The following is a 25,163-nucleotide window of genomic DNA, read 5'->3' on the forward strand; positions in this document are numbered from 1 at the left end:
GGCCCGCGGGCAGACCGACCGGACTGGTCCAGACCACCTCAGCCCGGCCGGCCCGCAAGCGCACCACGCAGGTGGAGTCGCGGTTCGCGCCGCAGCGCCGACCGACTCCGACCGTGTCGGTCTCAGCGGGCGGCAGTCGCCGGCGGCGGCCCGGCAATTCACAGGTGCTGGGGGCCCGTCCCACGGCAGAGGCCGGCCCGGGCCCAGCGCCGCGGCCCACCGGGTCCCCGCGGCGGTCCGAGTTCCGACCGGCGCGGTGGTACCGAGGCCGGACCGACCTCTCGGCCATCGGCGAGCGGGTCATCACGCAGGTGGCGGCGCCGCAGCTGCTGACCGCCCGGCGCCGCTCCTGGTGATCGAGCAGCCGCTGACCGGAGGAGAAACAGCCGCTGACTGGCGGTTAGAGACAGCCGCTGACCGGCGGAGAGACAGTCTGCCGTTCCGGAACGGCCAGTACGGCAGATTAGACCGGCCCGCGATCGACGGCAGTTTGTGCCGCGTCCGGGCCGCACGCTCTGCCAGTCGAGCGACGCGACCCGAGCCGCTGCAGAAGTGACCTGAAACCGGCACACCCTCAGCGCACCGCCCAGCCCCGTGACGGGAGCTCCGGGATCGAGCAGTCCAGCGGACACGTGCGACAGATAGCCGTCACCCGGGAATGAGGACGGCATACTCATTACTCAGCGTTCAGCGGAACTGGAGGGGGGGGGGGCAGTTGTGACCGGTGAGCGTACCGTGACGGTTCCGTGTTCCGTGAGTGGCCCGTGACTCGTGTCCGAACCGGTGGCCGGAGCGCCGCGGCTGTGGGCCAGCAATACGGGTCGGGGGCGGCGAGCGTGACCTTTCCGGCGACACTGCAGAGACCGTCCATTGTTATCCAAGAGAAACTGAAATTTCTAGTTTTGATGAGAGAAAGGATACTGCATTACCGTACCTACACAAACAATATACCTACAAGCGGGACATGCACTACTTCGCTCGCCTGCCGCTGCTCACCGCCGCATCAGATGAAATGTTTGCCCTATTACCAATGTTTAATTAGTCACGCAGGTGTGCATGCGTATTTATCTGAGATTGTTTTCAGCATGAATGAGTGTTACTGTTTATCGAACCATCTGTTATTACACAAACGCATGTCGCATTGTTATTTTACATTTTAATATACGACCGCAAACGCGATATTCCGTCTTTCGTCAGAGGTGCTCTAAAAGATCAGTACCTAACGAGAGGCTTGAAAATAGCAGCAATTCAATGAGTGGACTGTGGAGTGGAATTGGAGACGTTCTAGAACGATGAGCACTGGGTAGTTTGGCAGCGTCTCGAGTAACCTCGATGTCAGCCATAAAGGACGTGAAAGTTGAGCATGAAACTTCAAATGCAACCACAGTATGATAGTAAAATCCATTCGGATTCCCGAGCGTTTCAAGCAAACGTGACTGAATTTTGCTCTCCCCTTTACACCACCTCCCGTCTGTACGCCGTAGAGTAAAAATGTTGCATTCATACGGCACTTATGGCAGCTGTAGGCTGTAGGGGTTCACAGACAGGCTGAGGGAGATGCTCGGAACAGTTCAGCACACGGTGCCGTCCGCTGCACCACCCATCACCTCGGAGTCTGAGACCGAGCGGCGTTACCCGGTACACAACACTTTCGCTATTTACGCTGCCGTCACGGACGGCAATCAGCATCCGTTTTCTACGCAGCAAAAACCAGCCTTCCGCCGTGTGTGAGCGGCGCGCAGTCGTGGCGCCGGTGGGCCATTCGGCACGGTCGGCGGTCGCGATCCGCCGCCGCTACTGTGATTACCAACACCACTGTCACCACCTCTGCCGCCTCCGTCCGGCCGCGGAGGCCCGGGACCGGGGACAGCGCTGCAGCAGCGCTGCAGCAGCGCTGCTGTGACCGGCACCGCGCACCCCCTGGCCGGGTCAGCAGCGCGCCGGCTGACCGTCTCCTCGGCCTTCCCGGAGGACAGGGACCAGGGCCAGCGGCGGCGCCCGTCACGGCCGCGCCCTGCAGCGAAAGTGGTGCGCCGCGCCGGCACGGGTGGTCGGCAGAGGTGATCCGATGTGCGCGCCCCGGCCGCGGTCGGCGAGCCCTGACGCACCACGCAGCCCTCCCCCCCCCCCCCTCCCCCCTGTCGGTCGGACCGACTGTAGTACTGTACGGCCGGAGACCGGATCCCAGCGACACCGCCAGTCACCGGCACGAACCGGGCCATCACTGCCCGACTCCTGATCCGAGCATCAGCCGCCGGCAGTGGCGGTGACACGACCCGAGCAAAACGCCCGCTCTCGGCGCACAGACGTGCCGCTCCTGATCTCCGGTCGGCCGGAAAGTAGACCACTCACTGTTCGGCCCAGACGGTTCAACAGGGGGCATTTTCCGACGACAGCGAGAACATTGAGGTTAATGAATGTTTCCAGCCATGACCGAACAACTGTACCGAGCCTGAGCGACTGGAGAGCTATCGGTACCGTCAGAAGCAGCAGGACCAAGCGAGAAATCAAGTAAACGTAGTAAACGAATGTATTGTTCCAGAAAGAGCAACTGACAGGCAGGGGCGGCACTGTTAACGCACATTTTAGTTATGTAAAAGAAACTGCATACTTAATATTGTCGCAATATAATTCAGGTCGGGCGCAACCACCAGTTCACTCAGATTGACAACCATAGGAGTCCGTTATTGTTCAGTGGGGAGGAAACAAGCCAATTATCACAAGGTTTCTCCAGTTGTAACTGGCGACTCCTCCTATATGCCCTGCATCCGTCCTCACCTACCGCGTGCCGCGCTGGCGGCGCGCCGCCACCGCGCCACCCGCCACGCTGTCACCATCCCGCCGGATTTGGGGAGACCAGAAGCGTCCCACGGCTGCGCCCGGGCAGTGCCCACCCCGGTCGGTTGGGCAGCGCCCCGCCGGCACCTCGGCGGCGCGGCGCCCGCCGCCAACCAAACACCGCAACAAACGCACCAAACGCCCGAATACAGTCAGCAAAACACCAGAATGCAGTCCGCGGTCCGCGCGAGAAGCTGACGCCGCCGGCGCCGGGGCGTCCCGCCGACCCGCGGACGGTCACCGGAGGCGACAATTTTGGAGCGTGCGCACGCGCGCCGCCGGCGCCGGGCGGCGGGCGGGCCGGCCTGGAGCCGCCCAGCTGCGCCCGGCACCGACGGCGGCCGGCCGAACGGAACGGAACAGGCAGGTCAGTCGTGTGTCGGGAGAGCTCCTCGCCAGCGGGCGGTCCGGCCGGGCCGGCGACGAGGAGCCCGGCTACTTCTTCTTGGGGCCGCCGAACAGCGGCTGGCCCTTGTCCTTTCCGCGCAGCTTGATGCCTGGCGGGTGGAGGGAGGGAGGGAGGGGGTCAGGGAGGGCAGGTGACGGAATGAACGTTAAACGTACTAACCCTAACTAGCTGCCTCACCGACATCAACGAATTCCGACGAAGGGTTCAATAGTAAAATCCTTACATTAGGAAAGAATGACGATCATGAGTGCCTTACGTGGTAGAAAATACAAAAGTCAGACAAGAAGACGCAGCTGCTTAAGAGTTTAAAACAGCAATACCAATGATCAAATTAACTAATGTCGTACAGAAGACCAAGCACCTCTCTAAACCTAGCCCTTATTCCTAAACGGGTTTGAGTTGAAAAAGTGCAAATGTTCATGAAGGTACAAATGATCACTCACCGATGACCTTCTCGATCTTTCCCAGAATGACGTTGTTGGGGATAGCCTTTCCCTGCTCGTACTCCTGAATAATCTGCGGCTTTTCGTTGATTTTCTGAAATCGCGGTGGTGAAATCACCCAAATCAACGGTAATACGAGAGTTCGGTGGGCTAATAAATATATCATATGCATATATGATATATAAATATTCATTAGCTCACATTCATAGATAACATGAATCATGTTATCTATGCCATAACAGATTCATGTTATCTATGCCACATTCTATAAAATAGGTATCTTCAACAGAAGCGCCAGAGATATTCTACGTACTAATCTAAGCATTGGTAGCTGTGCGGTCACTATTCTTTTATCTTTTTTTCTCTCAAAGCTCACGAAGTGCCGATCCGATGGCGCTCGGTTTCGATGTCCTAGATGCAAGAGTAACAAAAAGAGAAGAGTAGAAAGCATAAATTTAAATGGAATAATTAGTCAACAAATTTACGGTTCCCTAACAGAAACAGCTACAGAGCACGTCACACATTCTAATTTGGAAAAAAATCATTATTCAACAAGCATTGGCACAGCCGGTTCATGAGGTACACTAACCTTCCAGGCGGTGGGGGGGGGGCATTATTTGCCCCCCCCCCCTTTACTTTTTTCGATATATCTCGAGAACCGCTGCGCCGATCGTCACCAAACTTTCAGTACCCTCCCGGGAGCAGCTAGCGCACATGGTGACCAAAAATTTTTCCAAAGGCTATGATAGGTTGGCCGCTAATGACGTAAGAGTGACGTCATTTTTGCCATTTTCGACCCAAAAAAAAGGTTTCGCGGGAAGAGCTGTCAGGCCTACAGCTTTAGAGATACAGAAAAATGTTTTTTAAATAAAAGGTGTGGAATCAAGAGAGCTACAAAACTGCTATTTCGGTTTTTCGAATTTTTTTGGATTTTGACCCCCAAAAATCAAAAAATATATTTTTTGAATATAATAGCCAAAAAATCCAAAAAGTTTTTTGAATTTCGAAAAAACGGAATATATGTGATAGTCCCTACCGCCTTCTATCTACATACCAAATTTGAGATCGATACCTCGTTTTTTGGCCAAGTTATAGCGAAAAAACTGTTCAAAATTGATGACGTCAAATTTTCAAACTCCATTTTTAGCAATTCTAGACCTCGTAGCGCAAAACAAAGACCACCATTAGACTCCCCGTGACGAGCTGCATCGAATCGATACCCATTTTATGCAAAAATATCAACTTTGAAATTTGACCTTTTTTGACCTGACCTTGACCTGACCTCCACCAGAAAGTGACCTAAACCGTACCTGATGGTCTTATAACCAACACCATTGAGTTGGAAATGAAAAACTGGCCATAAAACATGCATCACATAACCTTAGTAAAGTTGGGCTCATGTGGTGACCCTTGGTGACCTTTGGTGACCTGACCTGTGACCTGACCTGGTATGACCAGTGACCTCTAATAGCAACATATGTACTAGACAACTGACGCCTTATCGCTGATTTTCGACAAAATGCGTTTTACTCGGTGTTATAGCGCTTTCCCTAGAAGCCCTGTGAACGGTGAAACATTTTATCTTTGACCTGACCTGTGACGTCATCGGTGACCCCGAGGTCAATGAAATTTGGTTTCCCTCTACAAATTTGACAGGGCTATCGAACGCCGTTTGAATTTTCCGGATCCGTCCAGTAGTTTCGGAGATACGGGGGGGGGGCAAAAAAGTGCCCCCCCCCCCCACCGCGTGGAAGGTGGCTGGTAGGCCCACCGCCTGCCGGGCTAAATGTGACCGGGAAAGACACTTCTATCGTTTTCTTTTATGGTGGCAGCCCTCTGTCGTCTGCTATGTAACAACTAAAATCCCAGTCGTTTATCGAAATCTTTCAGCCGATCTCCCATTATGACTTTACGAACTTTGAAATCAAAAGCCGCGAATCTACTAAGCACAGTTGAGTGACACTGAAGAGCTGTAATAGTTGCGAAGCGTATCTTGCGAAGATCATTGACCTGCATCAGTTGCACGATTTCTTAAACTTCCTAGATTCCTCCAAGGCCCGCAAACAACGATCGCCAGCAGACCTCCTTTTGACAGCATAAGAACAGTGGATGCCGTAAAAGCGATAAACAACCGGCGGACTATAATTGTCACACTCACGGTGGAGAGGTCCTTCTGCGAGAGGTTCTTGGCCTGGCGGCCCTGCTGGATCAGCTTGCCCACGTCCAGGGAGACCTTGCTGTGTTTCAGCTCGTCGTGCTCACTGTCCAGCTTGGCCGTGTTCTTCGTCACCACGTGCTGTTTGTTGGTGCCGGCGTTAACTGCGGCACACAGACGGCATTAACTGCGGCACACAGACGGCGTTAACTGCGGCACACAGACGGCGTTAACTGCGGCACACAGACGGCGTTAACTGCGGCACACAGACGGCGTTAACTGCGGCACACAAACGGCGTTAGATGGTTGGAGAAATGAGGTAACAGCGTCCTTCCTATACAAATGCGGTTGAGTAAAAAAAAAAAATATACGTCAAATTGACAAGGATAGGTAAATGACATATTGAATAGCGTCATTTGTAGTCTTGGCCTCGTTTCATAAAGCAAGTCCGTAACTTACGCCGGTTTTTGGTCTTGTATTGCAAGTGCATGTGAAGCGATGACGATAATTTCATTCGTTGAGTTTATTTATCTTGCAAGCAAGAACAGAAGGGAAAAGGGGAAATAAATTTATCGCTTCTCATGCACTTGCAATGCAAGCCCAAAAACCGGCGTAAGTCACGGACTCGCTTTATGAAACGAGGCCCTTTCCGTAAATGCCTTTGTTTCAGAGGCTCCCTAAGCGAACGATAGCACACATAGGCATCGTTCTTTGTGACCTTGTGGATCAGTGCCTGTTCGACGGCTTTGCGGCAGTGAGCTCGAAGCCAAAATAGTGCACGATATTTGGGCCCCGTGTGTTAAACAGCCCAGCTGGCAGCTGGTGAGAGAGCTCCATATATTGGACCAAGCGGCACCATGTCGTCAACTGATCTTGGGTAGAGAGTTCCACATTAGACCAAGACGCATCTCGTCGCCATCTGACGACTACAATGCGTCCTTCCCACGAAGGTCACATGATAAGTGTCACAGGAGATACGGTCGGGACGCGAGAGGTCAAGTTACAGAGGTGATATTACGCAACACACACTGTGAATAGTGCACACAGAACTACAGACATCCAGTTAACTCCTCAAATAGCAAGCACTCTCGACAGCATGACGCGCCGCCGGAGTCCGGACTCGTCGGCAAACAGCGCCCGGCGCCGCGGTACTCACACTTTTGCTGCGTCTCCACCGCCTGACCGGTCCGGATGGCCTGGTTGACGGCGCTCTCCGACCGCATCTGCGCCGCTTTGGGCGCCTTTTTGCGCAGCACGGTCACCTTGTCCCAGTCCTCCATGATTAGGTCCCTGCAATGACGGACAGAGAGGTGACCTCTGGCTATCAATATATGTACCACGACACAGTCAACCGCAATAAAACATATGCTATTCTCAGTGGGCATGAATGCCCCTGCCCCGAGAGCGCTCACAGTGTACGTGCTACTTTAGTACGATTCGGTATTTGAAAACATTTCCATCCAGAATATTGCCGGTATCGTAGCTCAGTCCTAGTCCATCAAGCGTTGGACTCCGTGTGGTGAGGGCACACGTCCCGGGTGCAACAGTCCGGTTCGAAGTGCGACGGACGCTCGATGTTTATGAGGCTCCTGACGGGTGTGGCAATGGTTGGTTGTAGGTCGTGGCCAGCCGAAGTCAGTGAGGGGTCCTGCTAATGGCTATGTGCAGCTATGTGCCTTCATTATAGTTCGGACTCCAAATGCTGTCATAAACCCGGCATTATGCGATAGGAGGGTAATGATTTTCGATCAGGTCATCGCTGAGGTCCCTGGAGGTCACCAAAAGGAAAAAAAAATATTACGAGAAGTCCATTTGGACAATTTTTCACAAACTGGCGTATAACTCGTGAACCAAAAGAGCTTGCGCCATGGAAAAGCCCGCTCAATAGCTCTCTTAAACTCTTTCGCCATAATGTCCTCAAACTTGACCTCAGGTCTATGTTCTGGCCCACAGAGGGTAAAAACCACCAAAACACATAAAAATGCATCATGTCTCCATAAAAGAATAATTGATGAACACTTGAACAGCTGCTGGTGGCATTTTGTAATCTCTGCTAGCATGACCCTTTTGCTGGTTATCAGCTGCAACCTGCCCATTGCATATGGGTAGAATGGTTATTGTTCTGTAAATATCTCATGGTTATGACATGTTTGTTCAAAGCAGAAGGAAGTTGAACAGCTCTCAGAGCAGCAGATGCATTTTAGGGATAATAACCTTGAATCACACAGACTCTCGAGTAAAATGACTTAACAGAACATCAGAACAGAACAGTACCAGAAATGAGAAGAGGTTTCATGTGGACCCTTAAGCAGTGTTTGTGAATGGCCTATAGGCCTGTTTATATTTTAACCCTCACCCGTATCGTTCTTTTCTTTCCCAGCCGCGAACGTATAGGGGGGGGGGGGCGTTGAGCCCCCCCCCTTGCCGTTTCGCCCCTGATCGAGCTAGAGCTTCACGGAAAAAACGAGCGTGTTGCCCGTGACGAGAGGAAGCCGATGATACCCAATTTTAAGGTCCTAGGTCATTGGTTGACCTTCCAGGTCAGGTCAATGACCCAAAAGTCGGGAAAATCGGGACCTGTTAGAACGTCGTCAAGTATGGCTACTAAGGGGTTTTCGGGGTGCTGATCACGAATATCATGCTAGTTTTGATCACAGATGATGTCTTCATGCATTTAGGCTTCGTAACATGTTACCAAGGAACCAAAACTACTTCGTAAATGTTTACATGGTTGCTAAATTCGAATTCAGCTAAAACAATTAGCCTAGAAACATGTAAAACTCGAAAAAGTGAGCCGAGGTCATGAAAGGTCAATGACCTGACCTGACCTTCAGGTGACCTTGACACCCACCCTAATACATAGCGGCAACATCATATCACATGCTTGAATGCTTGAAACTACGGAAAGACTGTAAACGCGCGGCTAATGCGAGCCGACATACGCAGAATCACGATTCCGGCCAAACATGGTCTCGAAAAGAAGGGAGGTCACAGGTCAAAGGTCATTTGGGTCAGGGTCATGAAATTTTCAGGGTAGGTGTAAAATTGATTAACGCGAGGGTACTGAAAGTTTGGTCGCGATCGGCCGCTTTTTACACGAGTTATTCGCGAAAACCGAGGGAGGGCGTCCCTTTGACCCCCTCCCCCACCCCCTATACCAGCGAGGGTTAAAAAATAGTGATAAGAAATAGTTTAAATGAATTGAATGGGTACCGAGATTTACAACATTGTGATGTTCATAAAATTTACTACCTAACCACTGTATTTAAACACTAACCAGATAACTTCACTGTATCTATCTGCCATTCACCAAACCAAATCAAAATATTAGTCATACTGTGAGTTGCTTTTCAAGAGATTATGCCAGGCAAATATCATCATATTGCATATTCTTTATATCATAGGAAGATATGTGCCCATATGAAGTAAGATTTACATCATGAGTAATGTCAAGGTCAGGGTTTGATGGATCCAACCAAGCCCAAACCCCAAGGTCAGTGGTTCATCTTATCCAAATCAGTTACCTATGATTATTACAGCTAGTTCCTCTTCATACAGATAACTGAATAACACTAAAACTCAAAAATTTTCAAACTCAAAAATCTAAAACTCAAAAACAAAAACTCAAAAACTCAAAAGCCGCTGTTTAAATCGGGTGACATTTTAGACGAGAACAACTACCGGCCTGTGTCAATTTTACCTACCGTGTCGAAGCTAGCCGAACGTGTCATATGTGATCAGCTGATGTGGTATCTTACGAGCTGCGACATTATCTGCCCCGAGCAGCATGGTTTCCGGCCGGCCCACTCCGCGGAGTCGGCCATGCTTGACGCTGTCAGTTACATTTCTTCTCAAGTTGACAGGGGGCAGGTAGTCTCTCTTATAGCTGCTGACACCTCTAAAGCTTTTGACAGCGTTGAGCGTGGCCGGCTCGTGGAGAAGCTGGGCTGGTATGGTATTGACCCCTGGTGGTTTGCCGACTGGCTCAGTGACCGCAAACAGACGGTCAGGGGCGGCTCGGAGTCCCTCCCGGTTTCCCACGGTGTGGTACAGGGTAGTATTCTTGGACCGATACTTTTTACAGTTTTTACCAACGACCTTCCGTCTCACGTACCGTGCGGCAGACTGATTATGTACGCGGACGACACACAATTCATTAATACCTGTGGACAGACCAGTATCGGAGAACACGCAGCCGACCTAGAGGTCATGCTCGGGGTGGTCCAGGCATGGTACAATCAAAACAGCCTGAGGATAAACCCGTCAAAAACAGAACTGATCATGTTCGGAAAAAATCACGGAGCCGATTTTTCTATCCAGTTTGCCGGTGCAGTAGTTCAGCCATGTGAGAAGGTGAAGGTGCTGGGAGTGGTGCTCGACTCGCGCCTACAGTGGGTGGACCACGTGTCCTTAGTGGTGCGCCGGTGCTACAGCACCTTATCAGGTCTCTCAAAATTCTCCCATCGGCTGCCGAGTTCGGTCAAAAAACTAGTCGTCGAGTCCCTGGTGTTCCCACACATTTTGTACTGCGCTACTGTTTGGGGCGGGTGTAATAAAACCCAAAGACATAGGGTTCAGAAAATTCTAAACCATGCCGCGCAGATCGTGTCGGGATGTTCACGTCGGACGCACGTTACGCCACTTCTAGCCCAACTGGACTGGCAGAGCGTGGACTCCCTCATACGCGAGAGAAATATCATTACCGTCCACAAGCTGACACACTCGCATCTGGCTCCTGTCAGACTGAAACAGCTGCTAACACGGCGCAGTGAGGTGTCAAGCCGCTGTACCCGGGCTACGGAGGCGGGTCACCTGGAGCTGCCCCAGGTGCGCTCTGAGCGGGCCCGGCGGCACTTTTGTTTCCGGGCCGCTATGAGCTGGAACGATGCCTCTGATGCTGTCAGGGAGCCAGTAACTGTCGCCACGTGTCGTGCGAGACTGCGATCAAAGTGAGCTTCTGCACTGTGATGACTGCATTTTAACTCTGTATCAACTTTGTGTATTAATCTGTAGAACGCGTCGCGAGGTACAGTGTTTTATAGTTAGGCTGTGATTCTTGAGCGGTGACAATAATATGTAGGTATGTAGAAACCATGTGATCATAATTTGTATGTAGGTACCAATACCATACATGATGCTTCAATGTATATTGACGCAAGCTTTAAAACCCACCATGTGGAGGCTTAAGATCGTAAATAAAAAAAAAAAATATGTGAATAGTTCAAAGAGATGCCAATGTTACTAGCTTGAGCTCCGGCTGCAGATGTTACAATCACGGATGGGTACCTAATTGTAATAATTGTGAAACAAATGAGCCGATCAATGTTATCCACAAGTCTAACTGAAACTAGGAGAAATTCTATCGATATATTACACTTGAACTTTATTACATATATTATGAAGAAACAAAAAAAGCTCAACACAGTTAAAAATATAAACCCTGATTCAATTTTCAATGGCAAGATGAAGGGCATGGGCCATCACCATGGACGATATCAGCGCAAATAACAACAGGCCTAAACAACCATTTATTTAAGGTTGCGGCCTCTAAAATTTGTCCCGAAGTTAATCCAAACTTTTTTAGTTTGTTTTTCACCAAAAATTAAATAAATGACGGATTACCCCTTACAAAGAAGCAAAAATCCCAGCCTCACCACTCCAGCAACGTGTTGATAATAAAGAAAAATTTTGTGCCGCACTTGTGACAAAAAACACAAGTCTTTTGTGTTCAATACGGTGTAAATTGCTGTGTGCCTGCATCTCAAGGCCTCTTTGAACCAATTGATTGAAAGAAAAACATGAAAATGAACATTTTTTCCTGTTACCAGCGAAATATTGAACAGTAGAACAAAGTTGGGTAAGTAATTGTGGCCCCGACGAGATTTTGGTCGGAGCGCTGTTCGGCGGCCGGCTAGCGCGCTAGCCCGCGCACACATACGTGCACGTTGCCCCGGCAACGGGCTATTGACCAATGAGAAGCGCTCTGCGGGGGGCACAGGTATATGAAAAATCGCAGTGACGTTGCACTTTCCTCGCTTCTCATTGGTCAATAGCCCGTTGCCGGGGCAACCAGCACGTATGTGAGCGCCGGCAAGAGTACTAGCCGGCCGCCGATCAGGGCTCAGGATTTTGAGTTGGCCGTGATTAGTCAGTTTTTCCAATGTTAAAATAATGTTTTTCATTCATTTTTATTGTTCAGGTTTCTGGAAGTAGTTGTGGTGCCCTAATCGTACACTGGCTCAGCTCGATGTTGTGTCCTCTGAATTTATTTCGAGAGCTAGAAGCTGAAAAATACGATCCCATCTCAATTTCAATTTCCCTTTTCATTTTCAATTTGGCTTTGGTGTCAGGATGGACAGGATTGTATCAGAGGGCTTTTCATAGGCACGGGTCGTTCATGGGTTGCTGTGTGCCGTGATTGAAGGATGATGTAGGGACGCAGTGGGCGGAGGTTGGTTGGAGGCTCTACAGGGCTCATGAATGAAAGCCCTCAGATAAAAGTTGAAATTAAAATCAGTTGCTTTTGAATGATTAGCAAGTGTGTATATGGTCTGTGGTCCTTTAAGTTCTTTGATATAAGCTGGGTGTGTATATGACAAAGTCTTTTTTAAGGGGTTCCCTAAACTCATTAAAGTTGTCAAAAATGAGTGGTCAAAGTTCTCTGCACCAACATTATGACATATCTAATAAGCATTTCTTTGAGGTATATTTTGATAGATTTATAGAATAACCCCATAAATTGTAATTTTGAATAGGTAAGTGCTTTCCCAGATTTAATGCACAAAGAAGAACTGACACCAGCCAAGACACATAAATATTGCTGCAAAAATTTTCATTTTTGTGGTAGGTAGCTGAGTAGAACTAATTTATGTTAGAAGATGTGCACCAGAGCTTAGAGGCATTGTACATTGTATGCTGGGCAACCACTGCAGTCTATAATAGAAGTGGCTGGTTTGTGCTTCAGCAGGCACAGCACAAGTATCAGTTTGAGGCTTGAGCCAGGGGAATTTTTGTGGGGGAGGCAAGGCAATTGAATTAATGGGTAAATGGTTGAGGTTGCAGTGAGGTGTTGAGGTTATGAAATAACATTTCAAGCCTATGTAATATATTCATTGCTGACTCTGGTAAATATACTGAGCAGGGGCAAAAGTCACTGAATGGATCCATTACTTCTGCAATTGAGGTTCAGTCCTCTTGGAGCTAAATCTAAAAAATTCATGAATGGAAGTAGCCTCATGAGGCATGAGCTCAAGATTACTAAATAGGTAACCATAGAGGGTGGGACTAATTACACCTTATTAGGTATGAAGCTATATACAGCTAACAGTGAAAACTTCTGACCATGAGGCATTCACTCACCAAATTAATATCCTTTGCAGATTTGATCAAAAATGGCAACTCCTTACAAGGAGTTGCTAGACCTGTCACAATGTCTGAAAAGGGAAAAGTTATTTGTGGAGTCAGAGAAGGCTCAGATTCAAGATTTAAACATCAAGGTAAGAATGTTAGCAGCAGCTGGGGTTTCTAGCAACCAATTAACTCTTTCAAGTGGATGGGATTACCTTTCCCCTTTGTATAGTATTTGTTTGCATTTTCGTCATCTGCCATTTTTGTATTGTATGCACATTACTTTTGCCTTCTTCTCTCAAAGTTTGTGTCCTTCCAATGTTACTGTTGAAAAAAGTTAAAAACACAAAAGTTATGATGTCCAGTCTCCAGTCATGTGGGCAAATGCCTGGTACTTGAATGTTCACTATTTAGGATACCCTCACTGGGTATGGGAAGCTGTTTGGCTGGGACAGTGTTGCCCATCCAGGCCTATGTGTTTCCTCTGTGCCTGACCCGCTGACACGCCCCCACCCCCGCCCCCGCCCCTCCCCCTCCCCGGCCCTTGTAGGTGATGCGCGCCGTCGAGGATCTGTACCACCTGTCGTGGATCACGCGCCAGCAGCAGGTGAACCTGGAGGGTCTGATCCTGTCGCGGGGCGACAGTACGCCGGCCGGCTGCTGCCGCCGAGACACCCAGCTGCAGGCGGCCAGCTTCGTGGACAGCTACAAACAGCTCGGACCCATCGTAAGTCGACGACGCGCCGCTTCCCACCGGCCGGCCGACCCGGCATCGACCCGGACTCGGAGGCCTCAGGAGCCTCAGTAACTGTCCCTTTTCACCAGTGACCGTTCTAGGTACTTCAGTGAACCAACAGATGGGCGGTGAAGAAAGTGAGATATGCAAAAGCTTCTTTCGTTTTATTTCAGCTGAATGTTTAACGTTTTCACCTCAGGGAATAATTGATAAGTTGGTGCATAGAGGAGGTGGTAACTAATATTTTAGGGAAGGAACTGATGTAATCCAGTTCGTGATCGCGTTTCGGCTGCCCGGCGGTAATATTTTAGGGAAGGGGCTGATTTTATCCAGTTCGTGATCACATTTCGGCTGCCCCCTCAATGCTTTAGTATAGTCATTTCTGGAAGTGCTGTGCCGTGTCGTCCCGCCCTCCCTCCACTGACGGACGTACCGGTCTATGGCTGCGCGCAGGACCCGTTCTACTCTGAGCTGCTGCAGCAGCTGCGCAGCTCTCCGCCGCTGGTGGCGCGCCTGCTGCTGTACTGCGAGCAGAGCGAGCCGGCGCGCGTCACCCAGCTGGTCAACACCGTCTACTCGGGCGTCTTCGGCAACGGCATCCTGCAGGAGGACGGCAGCTGCATCCTGCAGGCAAGTGGGCGCGCACGCCTCCGGCACAGGGGACCGGGAACTGGGAGAACCGTTTTCCTCCGATCGTGGGCTGAGGGGTCCGCACTGCGAGGAACCGGGTCCGGGAGCTCAGGAGGCCGCATCCACCCCTACGCCGCAGAGCCTCCGGGAGCTGAGGGATCCCTGTGGCACATCAGGCTCTGCGTGAGCTGACGATTCCCCTCTGTTCCAGTCCAGATCTGGTGTGAGCTGACGGTGGTCTGCTGCTCTGCACCTCCAGCTGTAGCAGGAGCTGACTGACCTCAGTAATCACCCTCTTCATCCCCAGGTGCTGCGGGAGCTGATGGTCACCCAGGTGGTCAACTCCGAGGAGCCGCAGCGGCTGCTGCGCCGCGGCTCGTGCGTGTTCAGCCGCGTCTACAAGGCGTTCTGCGAGGGCCTGTTCGAGGCCAAGCTGTTCCTGACGTCGGCCCTGCACCAGCCCACCATGCAGCTCATCATGGACGACGAGTGGTACCTGGACATCGACCCCAACAAGGTGCGACGAGCCTTAGTGCACTCGTAGGAATTCATCCTATGGGCTCTTAGTACTGAGGCATTCCACGATAGATCGACCAAAGCCGTACACCCACATACTGAGCGAGTACTCGCTCAGTATGTGGGTTAGCTAATGGGCGGCTCTGACGTTGATGGCCGGTAATGAGTCATGGAGGGAGCAAGATTCTGTCATGCATTGTCGTGGGATAGCTTGAGTTCTTGCGCTTTTTAATATTTTAACTAATGTGACACTGGTGTGCCGCGTGGTTTAGGTTATGCCCTGTGCTCGTGTTGCCAGCCCCCCCCCCCCCATCCTTCTGGCCCGTAACTGCTGCCGGTGGAAGGTCTATGGGAGGGGTCCATCATTTCCCCTGTGTTTGAACAGTTACCCCTGTCCCTGGCCCCTTCACCGCCAGGTGGACGAGGGTCTGTCTGCATTACCCCTGTGGTCGTACGGTCACCCCGCCTTGCCCCGTCACCGCCAGGTGGACGAGGGCCTGTCTGCATTACCCCTGTGTTCGGACTGTCACTCCCCCCCCCCCCCCGACAGGTGGACGAGGGCCTGTCTGCGGAGGAGCGCGCCGCGCGGCCCGTCTCCGGGGACGGGCCGCCCCACTCGGCCGTCGCCGACCGGCTGGCCCGGCTCACGGAGAGTTTCGTCTCGGAGATCACGGCCAGCGCGGCGTGCTTCCCGGCCAGCCTGGCCTGGGTGGTGCGCACGCTGCGCGAACTGCTGGCAGAGGCCGGCCGCTGCTCGTCAGACCAGCTGAGCGCCATCTGCGTGGACCTCATGTTCGCCTTCTTCATCTGCCCGGCCGTGGTGGACCCGGTGCAGTACGGCCTCTTGGAGGCGCCCGTGAGCCCAGCGGCGCGCCACAACCTGATCCAGGTAGGGCAGATTCTGCAGGTGCTGGCCATGGACCAGGCGGACCAGGTGGACCCGCGCCTGCGGCCCTTCTACGACCGGTTCGACAAGGCCCGCATGCCGGCTCTGGTGTCGGCGGTGCTGGCCGGCGGAGGCGGCGCCGAGGCCGGGCCGGCCGGCGGGCCGCCAGAGCGTGGCTCGCACCTGGTGGGCCTGAGCCGCTCGGCTGTGTTGGTGACGCGCCAGCACCTGGACCACCTGGTGACGCTGGTGCGCGGCCTGGCCGCCCGCTCCGCCGACCCCGCCGACAAGAAGCTGCTGGAGGGCCTGGTGGCGCACCTGCCGTCTCCGGAGCCGCCGCCGCCGCCGCCCCCGCTCCCGCCGGCCGCCGGCGCCGGCCATAGCCCCGGGACGGCGCCCCAGGGCGGCCAGGCCGGCCACGGCGCCGGCAACCAGGGAGGCCGGCGGAACCGGATCATGGACAAAGGTGGGACACTGGGGAACATCGGGCCACGGGGGGGGGGGAAGCACCGTTTGATATTCTTATAGTTTTTGTTTGTAATATGTCGCAACTCGGCAACGTGTAAATGGTCCATATTTGTCATTATTAGTCATGGTGACAACTATCGTGCGAGATATCGCACGCATTACCCCCTGTCCGTGCCTGACCCGCGTCTGTTTGTGTCCGTCAGTGCACCAGCGTCGCGCGCGCAGTATCGGCGGCACGGCCGGCGCCGCTCAGCCGGCTCCCTCCGAGGAATCGGCTCTGGAGGTGCTGGTGGTGTCGCTTAACACTCCCGGCGCCTGTCCCGGCATGATCCCTGAACAAAAGGTCAGTGGACGGCGCCTGTCCCGGCATGATCTACGAATAAAAGGTCAGTGACTGGTACCGTTGAAGTACCCCGGGCGGGCTCCAAGCAGTTTAAGCGCTGCCCAGTCTAGGTAATCTGTTGAGAAATTTCCTGTATTACTCGGTATGCTTGTCATGGCTCGACCTCTCCAGCGTATTGCTGAACATAATCGGGCTTATTCATTCAGTTCGCACCTCATTTGTCAAACGCTCTCGCCCATTGTCCATTCTCCACCTACTTTAACACCTCACTCGCGCCGTGCAGGTGCTGCGGGCCGGGTTGTTGTTGTTGTTGTTCCCCCTGGGACCTCCTTACGGAGGACCATAGCCGAGAGGCTCCCTATGGCGAAGGTAGCCGGCCTCCAAGGCAGCCACCAGGTCGGCGTCCCGCAGCCGCGACGGGTCGACGTAAATGCTGCCAGTTAGCCGCAGGCGGGCGCCAGCGAGGGCCGGGCAGCGGAGCAAGACGTGCTCCGGCACGTCCGCCTCCTCCCGGCACACGGCGCAGAGCGCCGCGGGGCACCGCTTATCGGGGCACTGCAGGCATGCCACGGAGGGGTGGCGGCCGATCCGGTGCAGGTATTGGAGCGAGCGGCCCCAGTGGCCCGCCCTCAACTGGTGCACCGAGATGGCGGCCTCTCGGTCCTCTCCGGGGATGGGGAGCGGCAGGGTGCTCCCGAAGATAGTCTTGAAAAAGGAGTCGGGCCAGTTTTCGCGCCACTGACGTGTGGCCGTCCGATGCGGGCCGGGTCGCAGACCGGCCCGCTGCAGTCCCTGCAGTCAGCTGCAGTCCCTCTCACCTCCCTCTGTTCCGTTCAGGTGCTGCGGGCCGGCCAGCAGTCGGACGGCGGTGCTGTGCCGCCGGACGCCGGTGACTCGGGCGCCCCCTCGGAGCCCGATGATCGGGAGAGCCTCACCTCCGCCTCGGCCGCCGTACCCGAGACGGCCGAGAAGCGCACCCGGTTCAGCCTCAGCCAGGAGCTGGAGGGATCCATCGGTGAGCCGACGCACTCGGGACCGGGGGTCGGGGATCCCTCTGCTGCTCCGCAATGTGTGTGCCGTAGGTCAGTCTCGTACTCTTGAGGTCGGCTGGTTCTGCATCGAGTGACGCGCAGGTCCGCCAGTCGTGGCGCGTGTTAGCTTAGAGGACCTTAGAGGACCTCAATCTTAGAGGACCCGTAATCCACACATTGGCACTACGTTTTGTGCTGTCTGTTATGAACTTTACTCGCTCTGCTGTACTTTACTGAGCCACAGTGTTTGCGTGGTCTGGTCACTTGCCTTCATTACGCTGGGCTGGCCGCTGTTGACTCGTAACTCCACCGCTCCCCGACAGGCAACACGTCGGACATTCTGGAGGTGATTTCTGAGGGCGCCAGTCAGCTGAGCGCCAGTGACGACTCCAGCCTGGAGGACGCGGAACAGTACAAGGAGGACAACCTGAGCGACATGATATCGGCCAACGTGTCCGGCAGGGAGACGCCCAACGTCTCCGGTGAGCCCCCACCCGGCCGACCTGGGATCTGACCTCACCTGATATCGCCTGATCTCGTATGGCCTAGTCCTTCGCTGAAACTCATCTGATCTCATCTGACCTCGCCTCACCGGATCTGACCCGACCTGACGTACCCCTTTGTCTGATTCTCACCTGACCTAGCCCTCATCCTGATTTCTGATCTCGCCTGACCTTACCTGCTGTGACTTGAGCTGACCCAGCGGCCAGCAGGCTCTGATGCCTTCCCGGCCGCTCTGGTGGCTGCGTATCGTGTCTCCTCGTTTGTTCCATTGTGGGGTCCTGTCTGCCGCGCCACGGGTCCTGTATCTGCTCTGCCGGAGCTGACGCTCCCTTCCGTCTCACGGCAGGTCGCAACACGCCCTCCTCCCAGGTCACCGACGAGACTGACGCAGCTGTCGGCGGTGGCGGTGGCGGCCGGCCCGGGGCGCGTGCCGCCCCCGCCCCCGCGCCGCCGCCGCCCAAACCGCCCGCCACCGTTATCGAGGACAAGTTCGGCAAGTTCAACATCAAACCGCTCAACGAAGGTACGGGCACGGTCACTGATTTTTCTGCGCTGTTGTAAATAATGGAGTGTGCTTTGGGTTTGTCAAATGTCTGTCCAATCTGGTATTTTTGTAACTGAAGGAACGGCCGTATTAAATTGCCACTTTTTGACATAGGTACAACCTAAGGCCGTATATCCCTATTAGTGGCAGGGGGGGGGGGGGTTGTTTTCATCCACCCCTCAGGTTTTTCTGGAATATCTCCGAAACCGCTGAAGCTACGATGCTGAAATTTTCTGACTTTTCCCAAAACTAAATTGGGCACATTCCCTGAAAATTTCAAGTTCATAACTTTACCAGGGGCGGCTCCAGAGCACTGGGAATTGGGGGGTCCTATTCGTGAAGCGAGTCATTTGGGCGAAGATCACGATGCTGATGTATTATAACTGTATGCACCAGTTTTACGAACAGTGAATGAAAGGTATCATGTGATAACATATACAAAGTTATTGTGCATCCTCTTTTGACACGTTTTTGCTATAATAGGCGGATCCAGGCGTCAAAAAAGGGGGGTTATGTTTTACCTCCCAACATAGGTGCCCTGACACCGCCCATGCATGACCAATACAATTGTAGTCGTTCTCTCATAAGAAAATTGTAACATAACAAGACCATTACCACCCTTTTTAGAAACAGTACCAACAAAAACCTTATTTACTATACTTTTTGTGTACCCCCAATCTCAATGATCTGTATCCGCCTATGATTTTTGAAAATGCATATTTTTAGGATCCATGTGAATTCCTGGTTCATTCTCTATCGATCGGCAAAAGTTGCGTTAAGATTGGTTCAGAAACCTGGCCATGATAAACAGTCTAAAATGTATCTGCAATTTGCCCATTTTTACCCCCCTCTACCCCCCTATCGACATTTTTTTTTTAATTTTTATTTTTTATTTTTTAGAAATGTAGATCACGTTGAGCGAAATCGAATGTCGTTTGAATTTTGAAAATCGGCCCGTTAGATCTCGAGATGTCAAGGGGGGTCGTAAACAGCCCCCCCCCTTCCACTAATTATTAGGGGTAGCCAGGAGCCTGCCACTAATAGGGATATAGGGGTACAACTGAAGGGCCTTGCTACTACTCGTGCATTTTTTGGGAGAGGGGGGGGGGGGCTGGCTGCTGGTGCGGTCTCCTACCTGCTGAGTCGCCTCCGGCCCGCTAACCTGGCGTCTGTGTCGATGTCGCCCCACTGACTTGACGTCCTGACGGTTGTGCTCTGTGTCCCCAGACGAGACGGTGTCGATGGTGTCTGACACGTGGAGCACGGACGTGCTGGCGAGCGACACGGAGACGGTGGAGCAGGCCGAGGCGCCGCTCTCCTCGCGACAGCTGCTCGACCTCTGCACGGTCAGTACTGGGACTATGGAGGTACTGGGGCCTCTGCAAGGTCACTGGAAGTCACTGAGACCTCTGCACAATCAATGAATTGCGCTCCAGTGCGTAGCTTCGCTCTTCTAGATGAGTTCGGGCGTAACTTTTACAGGAGTAGCCTACAGTCGATATTGTTTGTCCTTGCATGCAATGCGCTTCGTTCATAACTTTAAGTCACGTCCTGAAGACCGTCCCTCATCTGACGCCGCCGTGCTCTGCTCCGTTCTGTGACGCCGCCGTGCTCTGGTCGGCGGCAGGGCTCGGTCGGTGTGGACATAAGTGAGACGGCCTCGGAGGCCTGGAGCACGGACGTGCTGGCCTCGGACTCGGAGCGGGACCGGCTGGCGGAGGTGGACGCCGACGACTCGGTGAGCGTGGCGCGCTCGGACGACACGGCGCGCTCAGAGCCGGCCGCCGCGCCCGGCTCGCCCGCCCTCAAACCGTCGGCCAGCGCGCCGGCCGTGGCGGCGGCGGCGGCTGCCGCGGGGGCGGCCGGTCCTGCCGGCGGAGGACCCCCGCGCGCCGAGCGCGGTCGCCAGATGTCCGGCGAGTCGGTGTCGTCCGACTTCAGCTCCGCCTCCGGCCTGCAGCGGGAGCGCGGGCGGCAGGCGGCGGCGGCGGCGGGGTCTGCGGGCCGCGCGCCGGCCGCCCAGTCGCTGCCCGCGCCGCCGCCGGCCGCCGCGGCCGCGCCGCCCAGCCCGCCGCGCAGTCCGACGTCTGCCGGCGCGCCGCCGCCGCTGCCGGCGGTGGAGCCGTGCTCCTCGAGCAGCAGCTGCAGCGAGATCGCTGAGTCGGCCGGAGCGGCTGCCGAGTCGGCCGCAGCCGCCGCCGAGTCGACCGGTACGTACCGAGCGACTGCCACCTGAGCTCACCCAGTGCTGGTGGGCCGGATACCCTACCTCTGTGTGTCTCTTTTGTCTCTTTCTGTTGTCGTTACTGTCTGGTCCATGTGTATCTTGAGCCAAGAAAGCTCTGTTGCCCAGCGCCACAGGCAATGGCTGTTTTACCGGTAATTATTTATCGTCTGCGTTTTATGCATATAAACGCCAGTCTCCCCCAGGTACCGTCCTGGTACCCGCGTCTCGCTCTGCTGCCCTAACCTCCCCTCCCCCCCCCTTCCATCTATTACAGTGTCTGAGCCCGCAGCGCGGCCGGCCGCCGCCACCGGCGCCATACCAAAGTCCATCAGCTTCGACAAGACGGCCGAGCGGGGCGACCGGCGCTCGACCGACGACCAGGCCCGCCGGGGCTTCTTCAAGAGTCTCAAACTGCCATTCGCCAAGAACCGCCGGAAGGGGTCGCGGGAGCTCGTCGCTGAGAGGTGGGTAAAAAAAAACAGAGCTGGTTGCCAGTCTGGGGCGATTGATCTTTTTAACATACGTTCATATAACTATAAGATCGTAATTATATCGATTTTACACTATAGGTACCTACTGAACACTGTCGAAGTGGAGGTTGTGCTGTTTTCCGTTGAGTTTCATTGGTTGATGCAGCTGCTGTCGCCAGCTTCTGTGCAGTTGCATTCGCCAGTCCTATTCAGGACGTGTGGGCGATTGTACCACTCATGGAAGGTTGCCGGCCTGTGAGTTCCCTGTCCCTGCGTCGTCTGTCCCGCTCTCTGCTCCCAGCTGTCTGACCGGACTCCCGCTGTGTCGCCAGGCTGGAGCGTGGCTCCGGTGACGGACGGGAGGTGACGGAGCGGCGGTCCGCACCGCCGCCGGTCGACTCCGCTGAGACGTCGGACGACATCCTGGCCAAGTACCGGCGCAAGGGCTCCGACCCCGCCGCGCAGGTACTGGCAGTGAGCGGCGCGTCAGTGTCCTGTAACCGAACCCTAACCACGCTCCATAGGCGGCATGCTTCCAGGCGCGCACTTCCAGGCGCGCACATAACGGATTTGTGTGTGGTTTTGACTCCACCTTGGTGAGCTCCTCGTCCCGTATTGGTGCAGCCATCCGCAGTCTGCACCCTGTTTTCCCGTGCCGTGATTGTCAGAAATACAGCCCCGCTTACTCTGACTGTTGGTACCTCCCGGAACGTTCATAACTGGTCGCTGACGGCTGTTCCTCCTCTTCTGTATATTCTGTCGGCGCCTCACTGCACCTCTCTGGCGCCGTGTGTGTATATCTGACCGCTGTGCCCGCCCCGGCAGCGGCGGCCGGGCGGCCCGGCCGGTCCGTCAGAGACCGGCGCAGAGGAGGAGCCCGCGGCCGACCTGGTGCGGCTCGCCATCGACCCCAACAACGTGGAGGCCTCGTACGCGTTCTCCGACGCCAAGAGGAAGCTGCGCCGCGTGCTGTCCGCCGCCAATGTGCAGACCTTCCCCTGGAGGCCGCAGGTAGGGCGCTGGACGGGACGGGGCGTAGTACGGCGAGGGGCGGTCCGGGCCCAAACTGACCGTAAGGACCGCTCTTCTGTCTGAACTGCCGAATGAGATGTCCACCAGACGTTAGGGGCGTAGACCGGCTGGCTGAACGATCTGTATTATCGTAGGACGTAGAATATCGTTTTCCTCCGCGCACGAACACGCTGACCGCTCTCTGGCCGTCAGGTGGCCGTTGACCAGTAGCGAGTGACCACTGCAGTGGGTGACCACTGACCAGCAGTACCCTCTCTGACCGACAGGCGGCGTCCGGCGATCAGCAGTGCGCGCTGCTGGCCTTCCTACGCCTCCAGCTCTCCGAGTACATCAGTCTGCAGGACCACGCTCTGATGGCGCAGCTGCACGAGACGATCCGGTGTGTGTCGCTGCTGGACGCGGCCGGCCGCGCGGCGCTGCTGCGCTCGCTCCGGGACGACTACGCGGGTCGCAGCGCCTACACGGCCTACCTGGTGCGCTGCCGGAACGGTCTGCTCGACACACTGGCGCACCTGCAGCTGACCGCGCAGCACGTGCGCCGAGACCAGGCCGTCTGCACGCGCGCCCTGGTCGACAAGTGTGTGCTGCTCTTCCTCGAAAGACACAAGAACACACTGAAGCGTTTCAAGGTTGGTGGCGCACAAGGGTAGCTGAGCATCTGGTCACTAATTAGCGCTAACGTGAACGTTCTTCTTTATTGATAACACGCGAGTTTTCCTTTTCCGCCGTTTTGATTGCGGCTTTGTCGGGGCTCCTTGTAAATAATCGTCTACGTAGTGGTATGGTATCCCACGAGTCCACTACTATCGTTTGACGTTTGCGTTTCCGTCCGTAAAAGCTTCTTGTTGTTACTGGTGCCTTGCGTTGAATTCCCCCTCCCCCCCCCCCCCCGACCAACGCTGACCCGGTGTGTACCCTGCGTTTCAGGCGAGTTTCCAGCAGGCGGCCGCCTCTGACGAGAAGACGGACCTGGTGGAGCGCTTCCTCACCCACCTGGGTGACGAGCTGCTGCGTGACCCCGACTGGCAGGTGGCCGACGACAAGCAGCTCCTCCTGGCGCGAGAGGCCATCGAACAGATGGTCATGGCCAAGGTCAGTTACTCCCCCTCCCCCTCTCCTCCCACACACAAGCAATCACTTAGACCAGTCCGGCCCCGTAAACGCATATGACGCTGGTGGCTGTCGGACTCCGTAATCACTGGGAACTTGTTCTCTGAAAACCGTCTCTGGCTTACTTATTTATAATTCCATGTTGATTATCGCGGCTGCCTCTCCTCCCTGGGATCTACGCGCTAGCGCTGTGTGTGTACCGTAACGGTGGGGATTGTTATCAATTATAGCCCTTCCTACTCGACCGTGGCGCTAGCAGTTCTCTAACTCTATCCTCTCCACCAGAGCTACACCCTGGCTCTATAACGTGCAGTACGGGTGTTTAGTGTTAATTATATACTCTGGCGCTGTATGGTCGCAGTGGTTGTATTTTATCCTCCCCGCTTCCCCAGATATACACGCTGGCGCAGTGTTGTGATATAGGGTGTCCCCTGAGCTGACCCTTCCCCGGCTCCCCCAGATCCGTTGGCGCTGTACCGTGTCAGTGTGTGTGTGTGTGTGTGTGTGTGTGTGTGTGTGTGTGTGTGTGTGTGTGTGTGTGTGTGTGTGTGGTGATGGGGGGGGCGGGGGGTGAACGGTCCCTTTAGACAAAGTGGTTGTCCTGACCCGGCGGCCCGCTCCCCCAGATCTACACTCTGGCGCTGTACCCGAACGGCGAGGCGGACGTGAGCCGGGACCAGGTGCTGACCGGGCACATGCGGCGGCTGGCGCTGGTCGTCACCCCCTCCCACCCGGACCTCAAGATCCCCAGCGTCTACCACTACGAGCAGCCGTGGCCCAGCGCCCAGGCCGAGATCGTGGCGCTCAACGCGTACAAGACGGCGCGCGACAAGGTGTCGTGCGTGACGCGCTGCTGCGCGGCCATCATGAACCTGCTGCACATGGCCAGCGAGCGCTCGGTGCCGGCCGCCGACGACCTCATCCCCGTGCTGGTGTTCGTGCTCATCAAGGCGTGTCCGAGCTCGCTGCTCTCGACCATCCAGTACGTGGGCAGCTTCTACGGCGAGCGGCTGAGCGGCGAGGACCAGTACTGGTGGACCCAGTTCTGCTCGGCCGTCGAGTTCATCAAGACCATGGACTACAACTGAGGCCGGCCCGAGGCGGGGGCGGGGGAGGTGCGGCCGTCCCGTCCTGTGTCCGGTAACGCAGCCCGGCCGGCCGGCACGTGTGACGGGCGGCGGTGTACTCAGTGCGGAGGGCGGGCGGTGGAGGGCGGCCGGGCGCGGCTCCCCGGGCAGAGCGGGCGGCCCACCGGCGCCGGCCCGCGCCAGGTGATCAGTAGCGCTGTTACGGCGGTAGGCACTGCGGTGGCGTCTAACGCGTTGTTGGCTGAGGCGTATCATGCTTTTCGCATTATCAGTAAATTATATGTGTACGGTTTGTATGCTAAAACAAAAACAATAATATATGTAACACAATATGCACCACCCGGCTGTTTTCTAGATTTTACCCTACGGTTTAGAGAGATCCTTCA

General features: G+C 54.8%; 2 protein-coding genes across 7 annotated transcripts; one reads left to right on the top strand and one right to left on the bottom strand.

Moving 5' to 3' along the window:
* Positions 1-2,512: 2,512 nt before the first annotated feature.
* Positions 2,513-11,765, bottom strand: LOC122386153 (endothelial differentiation-related factor 1 homolog). Of its 6 annotated transcripts, none has more exons than XM_043375078.1 (5): positions 11,671-11,765; positions 7,002-7,135; positions 5,849-6,009; positions 3,691-3,784; positions 2,513-3,335 (listed from the first exon to the last, which is right to left on the bottom strand). In XM_043375078.1, the coding sequence occupies exons 2-5, from the start codon at positions 7,123-7,125 to the stop codon at positions 3,274-3,276; spliced, it is 441 nt and encodes a 146-aa protein (XP_043231013.1). In that variant the 5' UTR covers positions 7,126-7,135; positions 11,671-11,765; the 3' UTR covers positions 2,513-3,273. The 6 variants fall into 6 exon arrangements, with proteins under 6 accessions (XP_043231013.1, XP_043231012.1, XP_043231009.1 ...); XM_043375077.1 differs by having other exon boundaries at positions 11,500-11,747; XM_043375074.1 differs by lacking the exon at positions 11,671-11,765 and adding an exon at positions 11,495-11,537.
* Positions 11,766-13,209: 1,444 nt separating this feature from the next.
* On the top strand, positions 13,210-25,115 carry LOC122386133 (GTPase-activating protein and VPS9 domain-containing protein 1-like). Its single transcript, XM_043375017.1, has 18 exons — positions 13,210-13,341; positions 13,743-13,919; positions 14,382-14,558; positions 14,866-15,075; positions 15,625-16,314; positions 16,351-16,426; positions 16,632-16,771; positions 17,609-17,786; positions 18,126-18,284; positions 18,653-18,829; positions 20,078-20,196; positions 20,478-21,060; positions 21,352-21,541; positions 21,880-22,012; positions 22,373-22,558; positions 22,846-23,208; positions 23,507-23,671; positions 24,316-25,115. Exons 1-18 carry the CDS (start codon positions 13,237-13,239, stop codon positions 24,775-24,777), a joined length of 4,290 nt encoding a protein of 1,429 aa, XP_043230952.1. The 5' UTR covers positions 13,210-13,236; the 3' UTR covers positions 24,778-25,115.
* Positions 25,116-25,163: the final 48 nt, after the last annotated feature.

This window comes from Amphibalanus amphitrite, unplaced genomic scaffold (assembly GCF_019059575.1).
Source record: "Amphibalanus amphitrite isolate SeventyFive unplaced genomic scaffold, NRLGWU_Aamphi_draft 000241F_arrow, whole genome shotgun sequence".
NCBI lineage: Eukaryota > Metazoa > Arthropoda > Thecostraca > Balanomorpha > Balanidae > Amphibalanus > Amphibalanus amphitrite.

Bases quoted from the DNA above. Each gene is read 5' to 3' on its own strand.
- LOC122386153 (XM_043375078.1), bottom strand. From the start codon at position 7,125: ATGGAGGACTGGGACAAGGTGACCGTGCTGCGCAAAAAGGCGCCCAAA. The intron at 3,785-5,848 runs GTGAGTGTGACA...CCGCGATTTCAG, and splicing joins CGCAGAAGGACCTCTCCACC to AAAATCAACGAAAAGCCGCA. The intron at 3,336-3,690 runs GTGAGTGATCAT...TCCACCCGCCAG, and splicing joins AAAGATCGAGAAGGTCATCG to GCATCAAGCTGCGCGGAAAG.
- LOC122386133 (XM_043375017.1), top strand. From the start codon at position 13,237: ATGGCAACTCCTTACAAGGAGTTGCTAGACCTGTCACAATGTCTGAAA. The intron at 16,315-16,350 runs CTCCCGCCGGCC...CATAGCCCCGGG, and splicing joins CGCCGCCGCCGCCGCCCCCG to ACGGCGCCCCAGGGCGGCCA. The intron at 16,772-17,608 runs GTCAGTGGACGG...TGTTCCGTTCAG, and splicing joins GCATGATCCCTGAACAAAAG to GTGCTGCGGGCCGGCCAGCA.